At 35.2% G+C, this 25,131-nt stretch overlaps 2 protein-coding genes across 3 annotated transcripts; one reads left to right on the top strand and one right to left on the bottom strand.

Moving 5' to 3' along the window:
* The first annotated feature begins 514 nt into the window (after nt 1-514).
* On the top strand, nt 515-5,007 carry LOC143635961 (uncharacterized). Its single transcript, XM_077103669.1, has 8 exons — nt 515-736; nt 3,196-3,659; nt 3,761-3,833; nt 3,942-4,022; nt 4,144-4,207; nt 4,289-4,376; nt 4,483-4,567; nt 4,807-5,007. Exons 1-8 carry the CDS (start codon nt 644-646, stop codon nt 4,840-4,842), a joined length of 984 nt encoding a protein of 327 aa, XP_076959784.1. The 5' UTR covers nt 515-643; the 3' UTR covers nt 4,843-5,007.
* Nucleotides 5,008-7,516: 2,509 nt separating this feature from the next.
* Nucleotides 7,517-23,860, bottom strand: LOC143635960 (pre-mRNA-processing factor 19-like). Of its 2 annotated transcripts, XM_077103668.1 has the most exons (19): nt 23,774-23,860; nt 13,670-13,695; nt 13,474-13,556; nt 12,824-12,898; nt 12,658-12,720; nt 12,398-12,484; nt 11,124-11,271; nt 10,929-11,050; nt 10,736-10,852; nt 9,355-9,450; nt 9,201-9,260; nt 8,949-9,023; nt 8,740-8,844; nt 8,536-8,652; nt 8,386-8,463; nt 8,211-8,307; nt 8,029-8,080; nt 7,825-7,895; nt 7,517-7,731 (listed from the first exon to the last, which is right to left on the bottom strand). In XM_077103668.1, exons 4-19 carry the CDS (start codon nt 12,854-12,856, stop codon nt 7,610-7,612), a joined length of 1,443 nt encoding a protein of 480 aa, XP_076959783.1. In that variant the 5' UTR covers nt 12,857-12,898; nt 13,474-13,556; nt 13,670-13,695; nt 23,774-23,860; the 3' UTR covers nt 7,517-7,609. The 2 variants fall into 2 exon arrangements, with proteins under 2 accessions (XP_076959783.1, XP_076959781.1); XM_077103666.1 differs by lacking the exon at nt 23,774-23,860 and having other exon boundaries at nt 12,824-12,895; nt 13,471-13,556; nt 13,670-13,798.
* Nucleotides 23,861-25,131: the final 1,271 nt, after the last annotated feature.

Below are 25,131 nucleotides of genomic sequence, written 5' to 3'. Positions count from 1 at the left end.
CGGTCATTATTAGTATTGTAAACGGACGCTAAAAAACATTAATGGACAAACAAACACTAGTTCTTCTTTCTTTTCCGGACTATTGGACTCCTCTTTCTTTTCTTTTTGTTGAATAGTTCTTCTTTATTATTCTTGTTCTGCGTTAGCAATTGCAGCATGTACAACTTCATTGGCTTCTCCACCGTTAGATTCAATTATAATACTTGAATCATTTTCTGGACGGATATAAACAAACTGAATCGAACGTTACCGAACGTTTGCGAACACTATTGAACGAACGCAACATTTGTTTGTGTTGGTCCGTTAAGCTTACCGAACGAAATTTCTTTTTTCATGTCCGGTTTGTTTATTAAACAGACGAACATAAACAAACTGTTCGGTAGGGTCGGTCCCGTGAGGCACCATTGTTTACGCCATGATTTCTACTTAAAGTCAATGAAAAATTAAAAAAAAGTCATAAAAAGTAGATAGTAATAATAATAATAATAATAATAATAATAATAATAGCTCCTCGCGTGGTGTCCTTTTGGTGTTCACCGACGAAACGAATGAATTGAATTTGTTTCCCCTGAATCATCATCACCAACATCCTCTCCGTCCGATTCTAGGGTTTCAAATTCACCATTAATCAATAATAATAATAATGCATTCTTCATGGAAGGACAGAGTTACAGACAAGCTCACAAATCTCTTCTCTGATTCTCCTTCTGAATCTCCTCTTCCCAATAATAATAAGGTACATTCACATTCTTCCTTCTCATTTCCTTATTATTATTTATTATTTCTTAATTAGTATATTATGGTGTTTCAGACGGTTACGTTATTTTGAGATCAACTAGATCTCTTTCATTTCGATTAGTTTTATCAGCTCTTAGCAGCTTATCATCAATCGTGCCTTTGCTATTGTATTATTGCATCTACTATTGTTAATTCGATTGTGGATTTTAGTTTATGTAGACATGATGAATAGTTTTATTGCTTCTTAGTGTGCATTAGCTACCTAATCCACTCAACTCCAGGTTTTGATGGAGTAATAAGTTAGGGCTGACAATTTCTGACACAGACCTGTTAACACGACATGAAATGACACGGAGTTAAAACATCTTTGGGTTTGAGCTTAACTGGTTTCGTGTCTTAAACAGGTCTACATGGTTAAGACATGGTTAACTTCGTGTCTAACAAGGTTAGACACCTGTTTATATTTTTAGTTTTTTAAAGAATTAAATATATATCGTATACCTTAGTTACCTTACGACTCGTAATTTGATTTATGATGCGAATATGTTAAGGATTATGTTTGAGTTAAGACTTTTGTGAAGTTTTGGCAAGTTTTGTTTCACTGCATATGTGATATTTATCGTGTTCCTAATCAGGTCGTGTCGTGTAACCTGTTTCTAAACAGGTTTGTTTTCGTGTTTGGAAAAAAATGACATGTTTTGTTATCGTTATGTGTTTGTGTTTAGCACAGGTAATCATGTCTTATTGTGCTGTGTCTAACCTATTATGCCAACCTTAGTGATAAGAACAGAATTTGTTTTTGTTTTCATTCAAAGTAGTCTAGGGTTTTTCTGAATCAAGATTGATTTCTAGAATACTACCTCATTGTATTAGCCTTTGATGTCTATATGCATTATCGGTTATAAGCAGGATCATTATTCGATCAATCATATTTTATGAACAGAGGATTTGGTAACCAGATAGCTCTAATCTGTTCATCTTCATCGCGTTTTATGTCAGTTGACTCAGTTTTATGGTGTTTGAGATGGTGATCAGTGATTTCTTGTTCTTATTTGATATTCTGTGTGTTTGGTTTTCGTTTGAGAAACTAGATCCATTAGTTCAGACATTGATTAGTTTTCTCAGCTGCAAGCTAATTATAAATCATGCCTTTGGTATTGTTAAGTTGATTAGTGGATGTACAATAGTAAGAGATTGGCAATCTCTGGGTATGAATTTTTATTTATGCAGAGAAGAGGAACAAGTTTCTTGTCTGTTAGTGTGCACTAACTAATCAACTAAACAGCAGATTCTGTTGGAGTAATAAGGAAGCGATATTTTTTCTTTTTCTTTGAAGTAGCCTAGCGTTTTTCTGAATCAAGGTTGATTTCTAGGATACTGCCTCGTCGTGCTGTTGTAACGCCTATGATATATATACATTTTCAGTAACTATCTGTTAGAAGAATAGGCGAATAGCTATATTAAAAAATGCAGTTTAAAAGTTTTAATTGTCATATGCACATATATTTGACTATGTTAATTGGATTAGTGGACGCACAAGAAAAATAGATTGATATTTTTTGGTTATGAATTCTAATATATATACACAGAAGAACAATTTCTTTCCTCTTATTGTGCACTAGATAATTCACTCAACAGCAGATTTTGATGGAGTAATAATTTTTTTTTGTTTGTTTCTCTTAGTAGTCTAGGATTTTCTGAAACAAGATTGATTTCTAGGATATTACCTCATTGTACTGTTGTCATAGTTATCAAATGCGAAAAGCGCTCGAAAGCGTTGAGGCTGGGTCTAGCGCCCAGGCAATAAGCGCAAAAAAAGCGCCCGATTTAAAAAAACAAGCGCACATTAAAAAAACAAAAAAGTTAACTTAAATAGAACATCTTACGAAGAACAAATACATTCATTCTTCAAATAGTTTATAAAAACAACCAAAAACAAAGAACAAAAAGTGCATGGTAAAGAAAGAAATCCGAAAATAGGGAAATAAGAACAAAACTAACTTGTAATTCTTAGTTTCTTGATTATTTGGGTGATATAATATTGATTATGGAACCCTTAAATAGTGGAGTGTTAGGGGACTCCTAGAGAATATAAACAAATTATTAAAGAGAATTTAATACGCATGGGAGGTTTGGGAAAATAACACTGCGCATTAAATATCTGCCGCATGCTAGTCGCACTTAATGCGCCTGGCGCTTTAAATGCGCTTAAGCGCAAAAAGTGCCCGCTTTTAATAACTATGACTGTTGTAACATCTACAATTTATATATGTTTTCGGTAATTGTGTAATTGGAACAATGTAAAAAATCTTTTAGAAGAATATATATATATTAAAAAAATGAGGTGTACAAGTTTTTTTTGTCGTATGCACGTATGATGTATATTTGAAGGTGCATTGCTTGTATTTGAACTAATGCGTGATTTCTAAGTTGTAACATGCATTTGTTAATATGTAGGCTAGGTCATACTCAAAGGATGGTGGTTATTTCTCATCAGTGCTTGCTTACATGCGTTCTTCAACTGAATCCAGTTCAAACAAGTATGGCAATCATCTTAAACCAATTCAATCGCTTCCAACAAGATGGAAAAGTAAAGATGGTTCATGGCAACACATACCCTTAAACACCTATGATGAGGACGATGATGATAATCAATCTAATTCTCATGCACAAAGTGGGACCCAGGGCTCCTTGAGGGAAGTTTCAAGTGCCAGTGTAGAGAATGGAGACCAAGGTTCTGCAGGGAGGAGCAGCAGCAGCAGTTCTGAAGTGTTTGAAGATGCAACCGAACCAAATACACCAATGAGAGCTGTTATTGATATCGCAATTGATTCTTCTTTCATTTCTCCAGATTTATACCAGTTTTTTCAGGCTTCACTTCCTAATATTGTGAAAGGTTGTCGATGGGTCTTATTGTATAGGTAATATCTTCTAAAGGGCCCAAACTGTATTTTGAAATGTTTTTAAATTCGCATTTTGACATGTATAATGTAGTAACTTTTTTCTTTCAAATCAAGGGCAGTACTGTGAAACATGGTATATCACTTCGCACCCTTATTAGGAAGAGCTCTGATCTTTCTGGTCCTTGTTTGCTTGTAAGTTCATGATTACATTTTCAGCCTTCTTTTGCATCTTCAGAAATTTACAGTGTTTTAATTATTACGGTATTTTAGTTTGTGATTGAATTTGCACACTTCTTATAGATAACTGGTGATACTCGAGGTGCTGTATTTGGTGGGCTGTTGAATGGCCCGTTAACACCTACTCCCAAGCGTAAATATCAAGTAAGTTAGCTTGATATAGGTCGTGCAGATAACAATAGGGCCCTCATACATTTATATTATATTTTGTATTATATTTTTTTTAACAATTTATGCAAATACTGAAGAAGTAATGTGTTGGCAGGGGACTCATGAAACCTTTGTTTTCACAACGTTATATGGTGCACCAAGGCTGTTTAGACCAACTGGTAAGCAGTTTATCATTTACACATGCAATAAAGTATTATTATGTTTACTAGCTAATTATTTATATCTTTTGTTTTGAGAAGGGGCAAACCGGTACTTTTACATGTGTTTAAATGACATGCTAGCACTCGGAGGAGGTGGAGATTTTGCCTTACGTGTAGATGGAGACTTGTAAGTTCTTTTTGTATATATTTACAGTGGTGTTCTCTCTTTGCTAGACTCTGCATAATGATATTATTAATTTCTGTAGTCCTAATTATACCTATATGTAAAAAAGGCTAACTGGAACAAGTGGACGCTGTGATACATTTGGAAACCAATGCTTGGCTCACGACGAGTCATTCTCTTTAAAGAACGTTGAGGTAATACTTCTACACCTATTTCACAAAAAGCCAAAATGTAGACCAATATTGATATGTGATTTGTTTACATGAAACGAAATTTTACATTTTGTTAAATGTTGAATAATCAAAATTACTTATAAGAAAACAAGCTAGTCTTTAAAGATATTAGCATATATCTTTAATTTAGCCTTGCTTGTTTTAAAAACCGAGTTCATGTTTTCTTTTATATAACGCTTGCGTTTTTCTGCTCCTTGTAGTTGTGGGGTTTTGCACATTCTTCTCGGTATCCTTAAATTGGAATATAATTCATGGTTGAAGAGGAATCTGATTAATGGTTGATCTGTCTAAAAGACGAAAGCGTCTCCAAGATGAATTCATCTTGTAAGTTAAAAGTGTGTGATAGAGTGCGCTGATTGTTCCATGCATTTGTATTATATCATGCTGTCCTTGAAATTAAACTATGGGCATGATGTAGTACTTTATTCACAGTTTTTTTGTGACTTCTATTGATTAATATACCACCATCTCAAAGTTAAGTTTTAAAGCTATGGGTTCTTTTCTTTTTCACCTAAACATGAGGCCAGTGTTCTTGTTTTGTAAAGCTATGGGTTATATTACAATTTACATGCATGGTTTTGAAAACTGGATCGATTAGATTGGAAATTGGTCTCTTCACTTGTTTGGGTTGCATGGGACCGTTGGATTCGACCTGGCTGGTTATGGTTGAGCTGGGCGTTGGAACTGGATGCAGGATCTCAACCGCAGCGACAATGTTGGATCTGTAAATGAGTATATGTGTGACTGCATCTCACTTGAGCATCCACAACCAATGAGCTACACCCAAACCTTACCGGTTCTTTCAGTTTTCGTCATCAAGAGACCCACAAACAGACTTTCCTCTCCATCTTATTAGGGGTGTAAATAACTTGAGCTTAAATGAGCTCGTGAATTTACATAAATATAAGTGTATTTTAAAACAAGTCGTGCTTGATTTCAAGTCAAGTATGAACAACCTTTGCTCTTACATTCATGGTTTATGGCCATCGTCCATTCACACCCTTACCTCTCCCATTACGGTTTGTTGGCACTTATATGGACTTTCCGCGTCGAATGGTGTGCGTGTGTGTGTATTGAGCTTGGTTTTAAACGATTCCCGTGGTCTGAAAAACAAACACAAGTTGTAAAGGAGATAAAGAAACTAGCTGATGACGATGTGATGTCATTTTTAAAGTTTCCCACGCCAACTAACAAAAGAATCCTTTAGAATGGCGCTAGTGATGAGTATTGGGCAACGTCTCTAATTGCAAAAGATGACATAGGTGTCAGGTCACTATGTGGATATGTGTGGCACGTTTAGTGTGTCAGAAAAGCACTACCACTCCACGTACAAAGAAATCTTGGCAGTCAAAAGAGGAATCGAGAAGTTCCATTCTATCTTATCGGTCACAACTTTTTTATTGAAATGGACATGTCATCCTTTTAAAATGCTACAGTTCAAGAAAAAAGCTCTCCCTATAAATACCATGAGTCCAACATGGTTCGGCATCACCAAATCTTTCTCACAATCTTTACAATGACACCTCTTAGCACTTCCAAGCCTCCCAGCCATCCCTCAAACTCAAAACCAACACGCCTTCCAGTAGAAGTCATCCAAGTAATCAATGCCCATAGCCTGGTAGAACCATCCCACATCAATTACAAAAACTTGTTGACAATCATTTTAAGAAAATATAGACAGTTTTCAAAAGGAGAAAATATCCACCCGGATTGTCCCTTTATCCATGTTTTTCATACATTATAGCTGTCTCCTTCAATACCTCAAAGCTAGCCGCGTATTTTCTTGAAGCATGTGATTTACCCATATGACAAGAAGTTCACTCTAAGAATGTTAGAATGGTTTCTCCTTGTTGAAAAGTGAATATAGTTAGTAAACTCCTTAACGAAAAAATATTTGATTGCCCGATTAAAAAATCCTGGCGCTCACTCACAGTCACATACAAGCCAAACAAGAATTTACAGAACCCTGACACATGTATCCAATCCTGGTCAAATGTGAATCCAACAAGTTGGTGTTTCGAAGCCAACTTTTATAAAGCTTGGCTGCAAATCCAAAGAGAAATGGCGGCAACAAACAACGTCGACCCCAACAAATTGACTGTTGCAGTTGTGAGTGGAGAAGATTTTTAGCCAGCAAATCATCCTTGTATAGAATGGGAAGCAGCCATTAATGAATACTTTGAAGCCAATATTTTTAAGGGCATATCAAACAAAATGGAAGGAAAATGTTAGATAATAGATTTGAATGAAATCCCAAAGAAAATGAATTCCAAGAAAATAGCTCCCCTCAAGTCTTTGTAAGCTTCTGGGCACCTCCAAGAGACATTATGAAAAGATCGAAGGCACAAAATTTCTTATCAGGGCCTCGCATCAACAATGCAGATGTAAAATGATAGCCCAAATCGTAATTCATGGAAGTTCTTAATAACTATATATGTTGTGTAATATTGTATTAATAGTGTGTGGTTTGAGTCTAATCACTCTTAAAGTGGTTCAAAATTAGTCCGTATGTATGGGTCTTATGTTGTAGATGATGTTTGTGTTGATCAAAACTAGTATTTTACCTTTGTAAAACCCCGGTTAAAACGTGCCCGTTTTCAATTAGCATTTAGTTCCCACAGAAACCCTAACTTAAGATGATTTTGCAGAATCAAAAATTTGTTGTAGATGATGCTTATGTTAATCAAAACTATGTTTTTACCTTTGTAATTGGAAATTTAGCCTATCACGAATCAGGTTGTTTATCTTAATTCAAAGCTTTTGATTTCCGGGTTCTATCTTAATGTGTGTGTTTTGTTAAAAGGAATAAACCGCCTCCTATGGATAATCACGATCATCTTTGTTTACAAAATCTATAAACTTGGTTCTTGCATAGTTTAACAAAATCTAAAAACCAAACTCGATAAACATGTTTAAATGATGCTACACCTGAATAATACAACACCACCACCCTCGACATAATCCGACACCAATAATTAGTAAAAAAAAGCAACTGGGCCGACTTCAAGATTCTTGGTCCATTGCACCATCCTCTCCAGGCAGCCCAAACAATCTAAGGTTCCGATCCATTGACCCGACTGCTAAGTATTTCGCATCAGGACCAAATCTTACGGAATTTATCTTACCTGCATCCTCATTTTACAAGAATAAATTTCAGAATTAAATTTAAAAAAGAAATACATTTTCATAAGACGTATACAAACGAAAATGTATATAACCTGTGCCAGACAAATCTGGGAGTGTTTTGATACAGTTCCATTCAGACTTCACACTTGCCACTTGATACACTCTGTAACACGTATACAGTAAAAAACTTATCACTATATTGCAATAGATGGACACAGTTTTCTTATTTGTTTTATTCTAACATTAAACAATTATGAAAAAACATAAAAACCAGCAAAATTGTAACCAAGAATTACCTTATGTCTGAACCTCCTATTGCTAAGTAACTTCCACTATGATCAAAATCCACTGCAGACAAAACAAAAATAGTAAATACATTAAAATGCCTTCAAACTGCAAACTCCAACAATGATATATATAATTCTAATTATTCAGAAAATGAACCTCAAAAACCATATTTTCAAGCAAAGGAAATTACCAGATTGTGTAGGGGTATTCTCATAATATGGCGAAAAGGTCCTGAAATTTCTCAGTTTACGAAGATCCCATAACTTAACACCATCTTGAGCAGCAGTCTAACAATTGATACAAATATTAAGCGTGTCCAGCTCAGCAACAAGTTATCATGAGCACTTTTTACAAGAGACACTTACAGCAAGAAAGTAACCATTTTCTGAAAACGATATTGCAGTAACCGCCCCAACATGCCCATCAAATCTTGCAACATTTGCCTGCGCAAAACATAATTGATTTGCGTCAACCAAAACCCATCACCCAACTGACCCGTCATCTGCCTGTTATACCTGACTCTTGACATCCCAGATTTTAACAATAGACCCAGAGGTACCGGTTCCAAGAATGAGACCATCAGGATGAAAGGCTGCAGATGTATAACCATCTGATGAAGATGAATCTTCAACCTACAAATTGATCCAAATAAATTATAATCTTAGTAAAAACCATTAACTATCGAACACTATATATTTCCGTCTAAGGAGAAAGAAAACCTGTGCAAGGCATAAGCCTGATGACAACTCATAAAAGCACCATGAATTGTCAAGAGAAGCTGTTACAAAGTAGTTATTTGTAGCATGAACAGTCACAGCTTGAACCTGACCAATGAAAACATGCATTATTATTACATCCAATATTTTATATGTTATTTTACAATTTGCATATTTCAAGTTCTTTTAAGTAAAGTTAAATAGCAAAATACCTCAGCTGTATGATCCCTTAAAACATGCTTACAATCATAAATTCCATTTTCAGATCCTTGCCATATACGAACGGTCTGCACATATAAAAGGGTAAACTTTAATGCAAAAGATAACCACAGGATCAATTAAACATCTCAAAATTAAGTCAAAAAAACTCAAATAAGCATTTGCTTAATGAGTTCCGGTTGAAAGCTATCTTTTAGTTTGTCATAAACTTCTTCAAAAGAATTGATAATGGTTAATAAGCTTACCTTGTCAGCCGAACCAGAAACAACCAACTCGCCATCAGCCACAAACTTGACACTGGTGACCTAAAAAACAAAAAGAAGTTGGAATTCAAAAATAGGTTAATAAGATCACAACATGACATCAAATTAAACTTTTTTACCAAACAGTGAACAAAACCTTCTTGGAGTGGCCACTGAGTGTAGATAAGATCTCCCCTGAAGATCGGTTGAAAACAACAGCATTTGTATCAACTCCACCAGTAGCAATAAGATCCTGATGTGCAAACATATTTTTCACCATGCAACAAATATAAAGTTTCGTATTCTGATAGCAAGAAGTTGGAAACAAACTTTTTTTGAAATACATTAAAATTAGTGAACTTAACGACACAATAAAAAGGCCAAGAAAATTTGGAACTTAATAAGGGACTCTCAAAGAGTGAACAAAGCTAAACTTCAAGCATGTGCTTATAGAGCAAGTAGTTCAGTCTTTATACACTTCATAAATAACCAACAAGTACTAGAACAGTACAAATACAATAAAGTTAAGATTCATGTAGAACTATAATACTTAAAGACTCTAACAAACTATAATACTTGAAGACTCTAACAGAGCAAAACAACTAGGCCTTATAACAAACTGAACATTCAATGAACTTTTTGTGAACCGTTCAGCGGGAAGTTTGTTTATGTTCGTTTATTTAACAAGCGAACGAACACGAACAAAAAATATGTTCATTATACGTGCCGAACAAACATGAACACGTCTTGTTTGTTTGATTAAGTTCGTGAACATTTGTTTATGTTTGTTCGTTTACGTTTCTTTATCCCCATTTCCAAACTTATTCATCATCATCATCATCGTACTCAGTATATCCCACCAATAGCAAAGCTATGGTAGGGTCTGAGGAGGGTAAGATGTAGGCAGCCTTACCTCTACCCCATAGGGATAGAGAGGCTGCTTCCGGTGAGACCCCCGGCTCGATAGTAGTTTTGCATCAAGCCTTGGACATAAGGCACATAGCACTCAATCATCGGGACACCAGCTGATCGGTGCATGTACCCTTATCTTTCAGCTATCAACGCCACTACATGATGCCTGATTAACCGTCCGTCACTTTTAACGTTATTTTCACGAGATTAGTAAAATAACGTCAAAATTAGTGCAATTTCACTTTTGCCCACCCGAGGGTTCACACATATATACATCATATGTGCGCACCGCAAGCAGGGCTAAATTTTAGACCAGGCCTTGGGTATTCAACTAACAAATGAGCAAAAACATGTTCATTTCCTTTTGTTTATGTTCGTCCATTTAAATTCTCTTATGTTTGTTAATTTACGCTCGTTTAAAATATAAACGAAAAAACATGAATAAATTTATTCTTTTAATGAGCGCACATGAACAAGCCTCGTTTGGTTCGTTACATGCCTAAACATGACCAGTGAAACCTTGATTCTATACAAACTGAGTTGTTGACAAAAGCCAAGTGGACATTTCAACGATAAGAAGATAAAGAACAGATGCAACAAATGCAGTTGAAACTACAAAAGTGTACCTTAGATTGATGGATATCAATAGATAAAATGCCAGCTTTGTTAGTTTTGTGAAGTGGATAACTATTAAGCTGAGTATACCTCTCAACAGCATCCAATGGAGCCAATGAAGGAGGAATCTGCAAAAATATAAAAATGTCAAATAAACGCCATAATTCTACATTTCAGCAAAACTAGAATGGAATCAACTGGTACCTGTCTTTTCTTTCTTTGCTGTGAAAGTGCAGCATTGCAGTCGGCTAGTTCAGTAATTATTCTGGCTGATATTCCTTGCCGGATTTTCTTACCATCAGGACCCAACTCATCATCATCAGCAGCTGTCAAACCAAATAGTAGACTAAATGAGTCCTAAGAAAATTACAAATCTCAAAAGCAAAGTAAATAAATAACCTCTTTTTCCATTGCTTAAAGCAGAAGCATTTGCTGTCACTTCTGTTGAAGCTGGCATTGGTGCTTGTCTTTCTAAATGTGCCAACAATGTCCTGGCTTCATCTAGTTCTTTCTTTAATCTTGCAATTACGCGGCAAGCTGAATCATGCTGCCAACAGGTATGAAGTAGAGGTGAACACAAAAATAAAAAACTGACAAAAAGACTACAAGCTGCACCAAAACCTTCGATCTGAATTTGTTAGAAGTTTAGCTTCATTGGTTTTATCTTTAAAAAAAGTGAGTAGGCCGGTTATAAATTTGGCAGTCCTGAACTTAAACAGAAACAAACCAAATGCATGGAATGTGCATATGTTCTGATCTCTAAAGTAAGTTGCTTTTGTTCCTGCAGAGATCAAGGCTTCACTCTTTTCTTTTCAATGCTTAATGCAATATATTCTAGTTATGGTACTACTTAATGAACAACGATAACTAACAACTAAAAACAGCTTGGAAGTTGTATACAAACTAGTTGCTACAGAAAATGGTAAAAACTGAAGTTTAAAAAACAAAATTGTATGCTGTGGAAGTAAAGTGCTCAAGTAATTGTTTAAGATACTAGATTGAATAGTTGTAAATTCAATTTTCAAAAATAGTCTACAGTCTTCTTGATGCTTTAGATACAAGTTTAAGTTTGATATCCAATCTTAAATTCATAGCGAATGCAATATGAAAAATAGATAACCATGTGGTTTCTCAGTACCTAGCAGGCTAGCAGTCTAACACGAGCTAATTAGCTATCCTTTTACTTTTCTTCAATATAATATGCACACACAGATAATAGGAAATATAAGTCACCTCGGTTGACTTTTAAGAAATCGATGCAAGTCTCAACTTTCAAGTATGGGAAATAAAAACCATAAGTATTCTAAACTTAAGTGTGTTTACATTTAAGCGTTTAGAAATGAGAGAATGGGGATGAAGGTGATAAATGTTTGTTTTTAGGCTAACATGTTTGAGAAAGACCATCAAACGAGAGTTTAAGTAAGCCATCTGAAAGGTACAAAGATATCATATAAAAGATATCTTTATGTGTAAAAAGATACATTGATGCATGAATACAATGTATATCATCGTAGACCCGAATTACAAGAGGGAACATGACGTGTTGTCATGAGACACGTGACACGTCCTAGTTTCATAAAATACAAGGCTTGCTAGAAAACACAAAATGCAAGTAATTTAAACAATAGATACAAAAATAATATTTGAAAGTGACGACTGGTTAATAGCAGTACCTGGTATAAACAATGACTAAGCTCTTGCCTTGTTGTATGTAGTTGTTGCTCTGATGCAAAAGAAGACAACACCAAAGCATCCCATTCCTGTTGTCAAATGAAAAAGACCACTTAAATCACTTAACTGTTAAGACCAATATTCTTAATAACATGTCTGAGTTAGCCCATTAAAACAAGACAAAATCTATATACCACACCAGTCATAACAGCTAACACATAATGCAAGCTTAGATAATAAGCCAAATAGGAGTAACACGTACATTCTGAAACATTCCAAGCATCCCAGGAATACTTGCAGCCTGCACAGGCCTTGGTTTCACCACCTGCATACATATCAGTTAAAACTATTATCTATCATGTGTAAGTGATAAAAAAATCAACTTATGAATATATTAGGTTAAGCCATAAAAGTCCATAAAAACAAACCTTGCCGGTTTTTATCGGAACAAGGTCATCCATAGTTAAAGCTTCCCCGGTTACCGGACATTTTCCATAGTCCTAGTCAATACCAAATACAGAATGTCAAAAGAGACTGGAACCACTAACAATAGGAGTGTACTCAATTTAAAGCTTGAGCTTGGTTCGTGTTTCAAGCTTATTTTTATCATAATTTATACAAAACAATAGTTATTAAGTGAACATATTAAATAAATTAAATAAAAAGCTTGTTTATAGGCTTGTGAGCCGGCTCGAGCTCGTTTATTAAATGAGCTTCAATAATAGCTCAAACTCAAGCTTGTTCTAAGTGCGGGCCTATTCAAGTTTTTAACGAGTCGATCTCGAGTAGCTCATGAGCGGCTCGGCTTGTTTATGTGAAATAGTTACAACTTCAACACCAGAATTATGTTCAGAAAGTGACTCCCTAATTAAGTAATTATTATTCAGCAAGAGTAATAGTAATAAAGTTGAGACTATCTAACTATACCTAATTATGAAACTAGAAGTCAATTATGAATGTGTGCAATACCTATATCTGATAACTAATATGTTTTGGTTTAACCCTAGGGAACACAATTCAATTCGCTATTATTAATTTATTATAACAAAAACCCTAGGAAAGAAATCGAACTGACGAGTATGTGTCTTTCGATTAACCGCTTCTCGAAGAGCAGTCCGGATGACTTGGAGACAACAGGTTCCTCCGGCACCTCACCAGATACTGCGGCGACAACACATAGTGTGAAACAGATCAGGCAAACAGCAAGTAAATGAGAATGAGGAGGCTATAATAAGTGATGTATGTATGTGTATGCATATAAAGTAGATGCTTACTTGAACAATTCATGGTGCAATGAGACCTAGCTTGCTAGGGTTTTACACTCCACAAGTGAAGCAGCAAGGAAATTAAATGGATCGGAATGTATATGCTTCAGCTACGACAAAACGCCAATGAATATTATTATTGATATTGATATTCTTAAAAATGAATAATAATAATAATAAATAAACCCTAAAATATGTAGTGTAGACTATAGACCGAACCGGAATTAATGTAACCGAACAAAATCGTTAAGTGAATTGGATTGACCGACTATTCGGTTATGATTATATATGTGGCTCTGTTAATCGAATTTAACTGAACATTATATGTTTATGTTTTTTCGAATATTCAGCCTCAATTTCTAGTTTCGAGCATTTAAATTTGTGATGCGTCTGTCTAAAAATAGCTTGCAACACCAAAACCAAGGTTTGAACATAAATATTTATGCTTTAAAACTTCATAATTGAGCTTAGAATATGATAACGAAACTAACCTCAGCTGTAACAAATGAAAAAACAAACATAAAAATGCATGGACAATTAACTGAAACCAACCCATAATTGATGGTTAATCGACCATGGTTAAGTGACCATTCGATTATGGTGAGGAAGTTTTCTCGGTTATGGTTATAGCTAAGCCTCTATAACCAAACCAAACCGACTTTACACACCCCTAAATTATGTGTCCAGGTCATTACTAGTAGTTAATACTCAATTATAGTCTACAAATGTCTTTGTTTGATTGTAGTCACTTCTTTCATTCGGGTCCTTCTTATGTCATCGTTATTCGTTAGTCGCTCTTTTGTCATTACTGATTGTTCATTTGTCGTTGCTTGTCTCTCTCTTTTTACAAATACGTTATATTTATTGTTACTCATCAATGTTAGTGTTTCTCGACTCTAAAGGTACGACGAGATCAATAGTTTCTCATAATGGGTAATCACCTAATTCACATTTTCTTCGCAACATGTTGTAAAGTACGACACTAAGAACATAACATATGTTTTCTAATCAACTAAAGAACAAAAATCTACCGGTATACATTGATACTCATTGATTTAACACATCGTGTTATTCATTGTATTCGTTTGATCTTTAAATATATGCACAATACATTAACAAAGAATTTTTTTTAGCGACCATTAAGTAACGAATATGGTTGTAGAGTTAGTGACCAGTTGATAATCTTTCTTTGACTTTGTTCATACTTGTATTCGTATTATTTGCTAAGCTATCAATATCGGCGATATATCGGTGCTATATCACCGATATATCGGTTCTCGGCCCCCAGCAGCGTATCGGTCTAAAATATCGGCTTTAATATCGGAGCCGATATTATCGCCGATAAGTACCGATATATCGGCTGTAAGTCCCGAATCTGGATCACTACAATTATGATATCAACCAACACACGTCAAGTATGCGGAATCTAGTTAACGTGGTGATTCAAGAACAACGATGAACAGTATGAATATAATAAACACGAAGTAATACCCCAAATGCACACAATTATATTATTAAACCATCTGGTACATGAGATTACACATATTGCTCTCTAGATGGTGGCTCTCAAAGTGTTCAACTTCTCTCAATGTGAACAACCTTAAACCCTATACAATAATATCTATATAGGGAAACCAAAACACTAGCCCAACTATAGCCCAAAGCCCACCGAGATCCATATTGGATCTCGGTTTACATACATAGCCCAAATCCAATACTACATCACCATAACCATAATGCAATTCTTCAACTCGTCTTCGTTTATGTCACTTTAGTCTTGATCATGTCATGGCCTTTTGATATGCGTCAGTCTAACCAAATTATGGCCCAACAATCTCCCCCCTAGACTGATGCTTTCAAAACCTTCAGAATCTTTACTTAAACATGATCAGCAACTTCAGCATCTGCATCCAATACTCTACCATCTCCCCTTTGTTGACAGCATCATCCAATTTTAATCTCAGATACTTCATGTGCTTCTGTTGCAAGAAATCAGTCTTGAAAGAATAATCAACTTTGATAGAAAGATCAACTAAAATATTTTGAAAATAATTAAATAAAACAAAATAAGACAGACATATTTTTTAATTTTTTATTTTTCTAATTTTTTTGATTTTCTTGAAAAGACTTGAAATGAGATCATACCAGTTGAACCAACTATAACACAATAACCGAAATCATATTTCATTAGCAGAAGACAAATTTTAAAACGATTTCATAACACATTTGTTTCGACAAGAGTAATCAAGAAGTAAAAATAAAACAAACGAAATAAAATAAGTCCAAAACAACAAATAAAACAAATTTAATCACCCGGTCTATTTGTAATTTAGCAAAAATTTGGGATCAAATTTCAGTTTTTGATAAAACTGCCGCCTTTATGAAAAGATCCAAACAAGGAATCATATTATTTAAGGTGTTGTCACAAGGATTCATGTTCAGCGTTATTATGACATGAAGAGACAGGTTGATAGCAGGTATAACAAACTTAGCATGATTTTCATTGCGTCAGTGATATGGATTAGGTTCAGTTCGGCATAAAGCTTAGATGGACATCACTCATGGACCTGTGATGCCTCCTATCTCTTCTCAAAGCGCATCTGGCTTTCCCTAGATCACCCCAATTTGACTCCAACCCCCTAGTGCTTGATCAAAAGTTTTTTTTATAGATAAACAAACAATAATTTAAGCTTTAAGGTTGAACGTTGGACTTACAAGCCATCCGGACTTACAGGCCTTTCATTCGAGATATGACAGGACTTACTTTTGTGCCCCCATCTCTGTGTTCTAAATTGACCCTTTAAGCTTTTGCAATACGATTTTTTTTTTTGCTTCACAATAATCTTTTTTTTTTTATTTTTATTATAAATTTTTCTCTCTTTTTGTTTTTCCCTTTTTTTTTCTACAGCAAAAACTTAGAAACATAATATTTTTGGTGATCAAGACACTAACGGGCTCGTGTATGACTGGGTAATTGTTTTTCTGTCTATCATTCGGAGAGATGTATCTGGAGACATGCACCTGTCTTCAGAATGACTCTCCACATTAAGTTTAACAATTTTAGTTTATATCACTTCAACTTTTACGCACCATGGAAAGCTACCATACAATATCAATGACTGTTCTAGAGCCTTTTAAGCTTAATAACTTCACCCGTTAGGCACACAAAAACAATTTATCTATCACTTTCCAAAAGTTGGATCAATTTTCACTTGAAAATGTTTTGAAACTTCTGAAAAGCTGTTAACTGAATAAATATATCACTTCCCATAAAATTACAGAAGACACACATGTTAAGAACTCAGTCACCCCGGCCACTCTTCAGTTTTCAGGTAAATGGTTATCCCGTATGTCAACAAGTGGTTAACAGGACAAAAACACATATGAGAATACGTGAATACGTGTCCCTCCAACATGGAATTGCCGACATAATTTTAAGTGAAAGAATTCAAAAACACGAAAACACATCACAATCGCCCCATATGTTTTCAGTTTTTAGATAAATGGCTATCATGTGAATCTACAAGTAGATCACCGGACCAAAGATATACAAGTATATGTTCTTCAAACTTGAGCAGCCGACATAATTTTAAGCGAGGGTGAAGTTTGAAAGATATAGATAAAAAAATTTATTAAACACACACACACTCTTTTTGAATTTTTTAATTTTCTCCCCCTAAATTTGTGCAAAAACTTTTATGTACAAATTTAACCTCAAAAACACTCAATCATCGAAACGTAGTATTTAATAAAAACTTTTAAGAAGTGTGATAGTCAGCCAACTGATGTATTATCATTTCTCATGTACGATCAAGTCATTTTCACATTTTGAAATAAAACAAAGTAAAAAACTATACTTGGAAAACTATACATGAACATATTTTTATATTTTAAAAAATTAAAATTTTAAAATCTTTTTCATTGATCAATCTTTCATACCAAAGTGATACGGTTACCTTTTATCTTCAAGACATCATTTTTCATTTGTGAGAACCCCCCTTAGGAATAAGCTTGTTTTGAGATTCTGCATCCTTGCGAGTTGAATGCCTGGAAGAAGCCTTTTAATATGCAATGTATTCCCTGATTTGTTCCTACACACTTAGAGAGTAGATTAAAAACGTTCTATCACCCTGAAATCCCGTCCAGGCAACAAATAATCCATTTTATGGTTTAAAGATTTAAAAACAATGGATATTTGCCCTGTCATGTGCCTGGAACAACCCATTTAATAAACAATGAATTGGTGGTTGTTCCTACACGCATAGCGGGATTAGTTGGACATGGAACCCAAGTCATAATTGTCTTGGGGTTTCCTTGAGCATCAACATATGTGACCTCTTGTCAACTCATATCATTCCCATCTTTAACAGAATCATTTGTTATGACAGATTCTGGTTGCTGAGTTTTAAGTTTCAAAGTCTGTCTTGGTTTAGTGAAATTAAAAGGAACAGACTTTGGAGTGGAGCAATTCGAATTCGAATTCTTAGAACTCTCAACACTCTTTGACTTCTGAAAATTTATTCTTCTTTTAAAATTTTCTAAATCATTTGAGTGCAAACCTGTCATATTAACTTTGAATCTTTGAGTATCCGTGACCCGTTGTACAGATACTCGTGGTTTTCTAAAATAAGCATTTTGTTTAACCACTTAATTCGGTTGAAACCCTTTCACCTGAGAGGCTTGTCTATTAATAGCACGGTAGTGATACTCCTTTGCCAAATGCCCGCCGATCCCGCAGACGAAACACGCCTTCATCCTTCTTCTAATGTCAACGGAAGCACTTGCTTCATGTTGGAATTCCTTCTTAGGAAAGGTTTTTCCATTCTCCTTGCCTCTTGGCACATCCTTCTGATTTTGCTTGTAATAGGGAACATATAGATGATGAACACAATTTATGGCTATATGTCTTGGCGTGCCACAGTGGTAACATGTTTGCCTCTTAATATAAAAAGCACCAAATGATTCATCAACACATGAACATCCGGAGGATCTATGAGGACGAGACTGTCCTTGTTGTGCTGATTTCTTACGTGCCTTCCCTTTGTTGCCACAACTCTGTGTATTATTATTAGTACAATTTTGAGTTGTGGTGTCTGATTTTGATGACACGTTAGAGTGAGATTCATTTTCACTAGCCTGAACCCCTTTAGTATCAGAAGCAACATCATTTACTATATCTGCACATGAAGTAGAAGCATCAAAATTGTTCACACATTTAAAAACAGGCTTGATTTTCTCTAGGGATCCTGATCCAACAATTTCAGATTGAACATGTTTACCATACTTCTTGTCTTTTATCTTTTCTTCCTGTTCTTTGGTGATAGGGGTAGGGGCATAACTATGATTGTAAGGTGGGGGAACTTGACTATATCCTATTCCCTCACCTTCATTTTCTTTCCACCACAATTGGTTTTCAATCATCGAGTTAACTACTTTACTGGAACCATCGAATTTTTTAAAATCAAGTTCAGCCTTCTCAAACTTGCTAGTTAGATTCAAGATTTATAAATTGGAGGCTTCCAGTTTAGCAGTTAACTCAGCAATTTCTTGTTTGGCATCTAGGTGATGACAACTTTTTATACTAAAGTCAGACTTAAGCTTTTTAATGTCCTTGTTCTGAGCTTCTACTTTGTCTAGAAAGCCCTTTTCATTTTTCTTAAGTTTAAAATTTTCTGATTTTATTCTCTCCATATCTCTACTTAGACTGTCGTTATGAATCTTATACATTTCTATTTTTTCACCACAATTTAAAGAACATGGTTTAATTATCTCAGATGAATTTTGATATACTTCTTGTGAGGGAGCAGACTGATTAAGAGTACTTCCAAACATTGTGGAGAATCCGTTGAGTAATTAAAGAGATTAAACTGATTTTCCCGCCAAAATTTCTCGAAAAGATATGATCGCCAAAATTCTCAAGAAAGATGTCCCACTCAAAAGAGGCGTCCAGGAAAAATTTCGTTCAAGACAAATTTTTTCAAATTTCCCGCTAAAATTTCGCCGAAAATCACCCGAAAAAAAATTGTTTTCGCCAAAATTTTCAAAAATGAGTTTTTACTTATAAGGAGTATTCTGGAAAAATTTCGTTCAAGAAAATTTTTCCCGCCAATTTTTTTTTTTTACCCTTTGGCCGAGAACTCCTTTGATTGAAAACTCTAAGTCTTTGACCAAGAATACTTCTGGCCGAAAACCTCTGTTGACCGAGATCAAATATGGTTGACCGAGAACCAAAAGAGGTTGACCGAGAACACCCAAATTAAGCCGAGAACCATGAAACACAGCCGAGAACTCTGTTTGACAGATATCAGATGTAGTGGGCCGAGAACAGACTTGAGTCTTGGCAGAGAACGCTAGAGATTGGCCGAAAACTATGAAGACTGGCCGAAATCACTTGATTTTGGCCTAAAACTAGTGTAACGTAGCCGAGAACACCCCAATTTGGCCGAAAACCTTAAATGATCTGTCAAAAGTCTGGCCGAAAATAAGTTAATCAGTTGAATTTTGGTAGTAACAACTTTCCGAGTTTAGAGGGATTTTATTTGTTTCCAAAAACAAAACTCAATCTCTAACCAAAACAACTTCTTCTTCTCCGATCAAACTCTCGCCGGAAAACACAACCAGAATCACCAAAAAATAAGATCTTGAATCTGTTAATATCACAATAACGAGCCTGAATTCGTCCAAGGCTCTGATACCAATTGTAAGTCCCGAATCTGGATCACTACAATTATGATATCAACCAACACACGTCAAATATGCGGAATCTAGTTAACGTGGTGATTCAAGAACAACGATGAACAATATGAATATAATAAACACGAAGTAATACTCCAAATGCACACGATTATATTATTAAACCGTCTGGTACATGAGATTACACGTATTGCTCTCTAGATGGTGGCTCTCAAAGTGTTCAACTTCTCTCAATGTGAACAACCTTAAACCCTATACAATAATATCTATATATAGGGAAACCAAAACACTAGCCCAACTATAGCCTAAAGCCCATCGAGATCCATATTGGATCTCGGTTTACATACATAGCCCAAATCCAACCGAAATCGATAGGGATTTCGGTACTACATCACCATAACCATAATGCAATGGGAACAAAGCGTAAGTGTGTATTCCTTAAGCATATTGATAAGATAGCACGAGTGAATAATCTTAAAGGAACTTCTAATTGGTAAGGGAGACATTTGGTGTTTCATGTGACTCGGGTTCGATTCCTGCCTCACAACATTTAATTTTAGAGGCATCAAAGTGATAATAAGAGACTACGCGAATATATGGCTTTCACTAGTTGGATCCTTGAACTGAACGAGTTTTGACCTCACCGCACTGTCGTGCCTTCGTTCGAGTGCTCACGGACGTTGGCCTTAGGTGATGGTTTTTTCTGGATCGAAAGACGAGTGTATCCCGATGTGGATAGTTTAGCCAGTAGCTCATTTAAATGATTCGCTACCCATTCAAAAAATAATAGAAAACAAAAAGTTTGTCATGAAATATTTTATAATGTGGATTCAAAGATTTATTAAAACAACATTATTTTAATTTTCTAGGTTGATAATTGTATAGTTGTTTTGCTAAAGAATTTTGTAACTTGATGGCAAACCTTAGATTGTTTAATTTTAGCACAATCAAGTAAAGCATCCACATAATTACATTAAAAGTAGTTTGTCTCGTGTTTTAGCTAAACGTCTTACTTCCAATCCTTCGTATCCATTATTTAAATTAGAAGTTCCTTTTGACCCTGATCTTGAAACGAATTTGTCGTAATACTCGATATATGTCGAGAGAGAATATGACAATAGATCTCATAAACAACTCACTCACTTAATGTGTTGAAACCCCACTTCGATGGTATCTCTGTGGTCTCTTCCATGACACATGATATATTTTAGGGCTTAAAATCCTTTACAATATAATGATAGCATGAAGTTTCTATTCTTGCAATTGGCTCCAAGTAACACGTGAGGATAAAACATGTTTAAGTAGCCAAGAAGAGGGAAGAAAACATAATTTGTCTAAAACTAGTATAACGCCATCCCGGATCAGACCGTGACACCACCGCGATCGATGCGGAGTCCACCATTTTGTCACACCAACCAAAAATTATAAAATAATCCGGTAACTTTTCATATATGAAAAACTGCTATTCCAGCATCCGTTAAATTTTGTGAGTGTATAAAAACGAGAAAAATAATAAAATAAGTGTTTGAGAGTAAGATAAAGATAAAGAATGAGACGCGAGAGGTTTCCTAGAATGAGAATAAATTTTAAAAAAATATAATTTTAGTTAACTTACAGAGTAAAATATGATGAATGAGATACAAATGCTCTTATATAAAGCAATTTATGTCGACTTAGAGCACCCACGATGCAAATATATTTCAAACCTTCACAAACTTTCGTCTTAGCTCCCACTAGAGATGAGCTCAGTGTTGGTAGCGTATTGAACCAGTACCAATACCGAAAGTAGCAATCCCAAAAATAGCCAAAAAATGGTGCCGGTGTTGGAATGGTATTATTCTAAGGTAAATCAACCCAAAATACAGTCTCGTACCAAACCGATGTCAAAAGTCCGGAACTACTGATCCTGAAAACTTGAAAATTGGTACTAAAAATATCTGGTACGGTACCGACACTATTTGCTCATTCTTTGTCACCATATCAGATTCCAAAATTCCTTAAATTTCTTTCGAAAAACTCGTTTCTCTTACAATGCTACATAAAATTTCAAACATCAACATCATCACAGCATCACTTCTACAATTAAATATATAAATCAAACTAGTTTTATAATAGTTTAAAACTTTATATTTTATATAATTAATAATATATATAAATTAAACTAATGTAACAATTTAAAAGTAAAACTTTAAATATAGATAAAATAAAAACATAAATAAACTAATATACTAAAAATACAAACATACATATATAAAAACAAAAATGTACATATACTAAAAATAACAAAAAGTTTAAGACATATTATGCCGTTTCTTGATTTGTTCACATAACTCCAAGTGGATCGCCAATCTCTCCTGATCAAGGTGTGTTCGGTCCATCATTAGTATGCTCATGTCTTGATTAAATAAAACTTGTGTCATTTGCTCTTTAAACAAGTCCATGGTTTGCGCTTTCCCATCCATAAAATTTTCCATTCGCTCGGTGGGTTTGTCAACAGATTCAGGTGTCGCATTCGATATTGTCTTTGGCTCTGACTTGTTTTGGTCGGTTGGACGAGCCAATTCATCAAATTTGTGATCAAGATTGATCTTGATATTCTCAATCGAGTTTGGAGCATCATCAGCGCTGACCGTCGATGTTGGTTGTGTGCGCGTCAGAAGCTAATGTGCTATGGTCGCCTGAAACTGATGTCTTAGCTCTCTTTGATTGAAAGGGGGCCAATTCGAACCATTTTGGCTCGTTTTTTACGACATCCCACACATGCTTGTACTTAAAAACTGTTTTGACTTGTTCCATGTACTCTTTTTTAGTAAGACTCAATACTTGATCGTCAGCTGAACCATTTTTCTTGTTGCGACTGTAAAACTCAGTAAACTTGTAAAGCGGGGTTGCCATCATGTGCCAATGTGACTTTAAATTGTTGGCCGATCGACATGAAGAACCTATTTCATCAGAAAAATACTTATGGACACGAGCCCAGAAATCGGTGCCTTTTTGGTTGTTGCCGGTGTTCGAGTCCACAAAGATGTGAATAAACGCACGACCTAGAGTTTCTTCTTCTGCAATAGACCATTTATTTATTGTGACTTTAGGCTTAGAAGATGGTGTGCTTACTCGTTTCCCCTTTTTCTTTCTGGTCTTGGTTTCAAAATATCCATTCTAACCATACATGGAATACTTACAGCCTGCAACGGTTCTGGTTTCAACACCTGTATGCATATCAGTTGAAACTATAATCTTCCATGTGCAAGTAATGATAAAAAATTAACTTAAAAAATATTAGGTTAAGTTATAAAAGTCCATAAGAAACAAACCTTGCCAGTTTTTATCGGAAGCAACTAAGTGAGAATGAGGCGATTGATTGTATATTAATAGAATATAATTAGATGCTTACTTGAACAATTCATGGTGCGGTGAGACCTAGGGTTTTACACTCGACGGTGGCCGCAGTGGTGAAATGAAATGGATCGGAATCTATGTATTTCTTCAGGTACGAAACGCCCAATAAATTTTGATAAAGAATAAAAATAAATAAATCCGTTTTATTTATTTTAATTCGAGATATTGATTTTTAATGCTGCCAAGTCTCAATTTACTTTGTCATACACCGGTGATCAATCATAACTAGGGGTGTTCTTCGGGTTTTTTTGTCGGGTTTCGGGTTTTTATGAGTGGAAATATAACCCGAAAACCAGACCATTCTAGTTTCGGGTCTTATGGTTTTCGGGTTTATTGGGTCGGGTTAGATCGGGTCGGTTTGATTCGGGTTTCGGGTTAAGTGAAGGTTGTGAAAGGGTTGAAATGATTTAAAAAAAAGTGGGTTTTTTGGTCATCATAGTGTACAATGCCATTGAAATAGTATTATTATACACCACCTCGTATATGAACATATTAGCATTTAACAATAATTAAATCAAACAATAGGAAACAATACGAGTAATAGTTCAAATGTAAAAAAAAAGCACCAAAATAGTATACCAACAAGAAACGCACAAATGCTCTAGTTTTAATGGATTCAATTCAACAAGAAATAACCACACTGTTGAGTTGGAATTTAGAGAAACTGTATTCGTTCAAATACAATCAACTAATTTCAATTTAACATTGATCGAGCATACCTTTTGCAAACTCTTTGATTGGAACTTTGAAGTTGTATTGCCTGATGAAGAAACAGAGTGTGCCGTATACATATATTATTATTCTCTTTTGAATTGTATTGTATGTATAATAGGTAAAGATTCATACCTAGAAAATTTCGGCATTTTAAATCGCTACTTTCTCGGGTTTATCGGGTTAACCCGAATTGAGGAAATCCTATCCAAAACTCGACCCGAACTATTGCAATCGGGTTCGGGTTACGTGGTATATCGGGTTCGAGTTTTGTGGTTTGGATGTGTCTTCGGGTCGGGTCTATTCGGGTCGGGTTCGGTTCTCGGGTTCAGGTGAAAATTGACAGGCCTAATCATAACTATAACACTATTTGTTTTTGTCATTTCCTTGTTAAGCGACAACTAACGTCATTAGTGGAGATGTTGATGTAGACGTTTATTTAACTAGGTTGCCATGCTTATGTTTATATGTGGGTCCCACAAGGCCATATCACCTTCTACTTCATCATATTAGTTATAACCACCAACCTCTACCGCCACCACCATCGACCTCCACTGCCACTCTCCAACTCCTCCACCTCTCACCAAATTACATTCAACTCCTCCACCAGTGATGATTCTAGTGGTTAAGCTGGCAACATATGGAGATCCTAAGCGTGCTCCAGTAGT

This window comes from Bidens hawaiensis, unplaced genomic scaffold (genome assembly GCF_021521415.1).
Source record: "Bidens hawaiensis isolate Kalapana, Puna unplaced genomic scaffold, B.hawaiensis_p1.1 tig00007743_1, whole genome shotgun sequence".
NCBI classification, from domain to species: domain Eukaryota; kingdom Viridiplantae; phylum Streptophyta; class Magnoliopsida; order Asterales; family Asteraceae; genus Bidens; species Bidens hawaiensis.
This window is presented reverse-complemented; position numbering and strand designations above follow the sequence as displayed.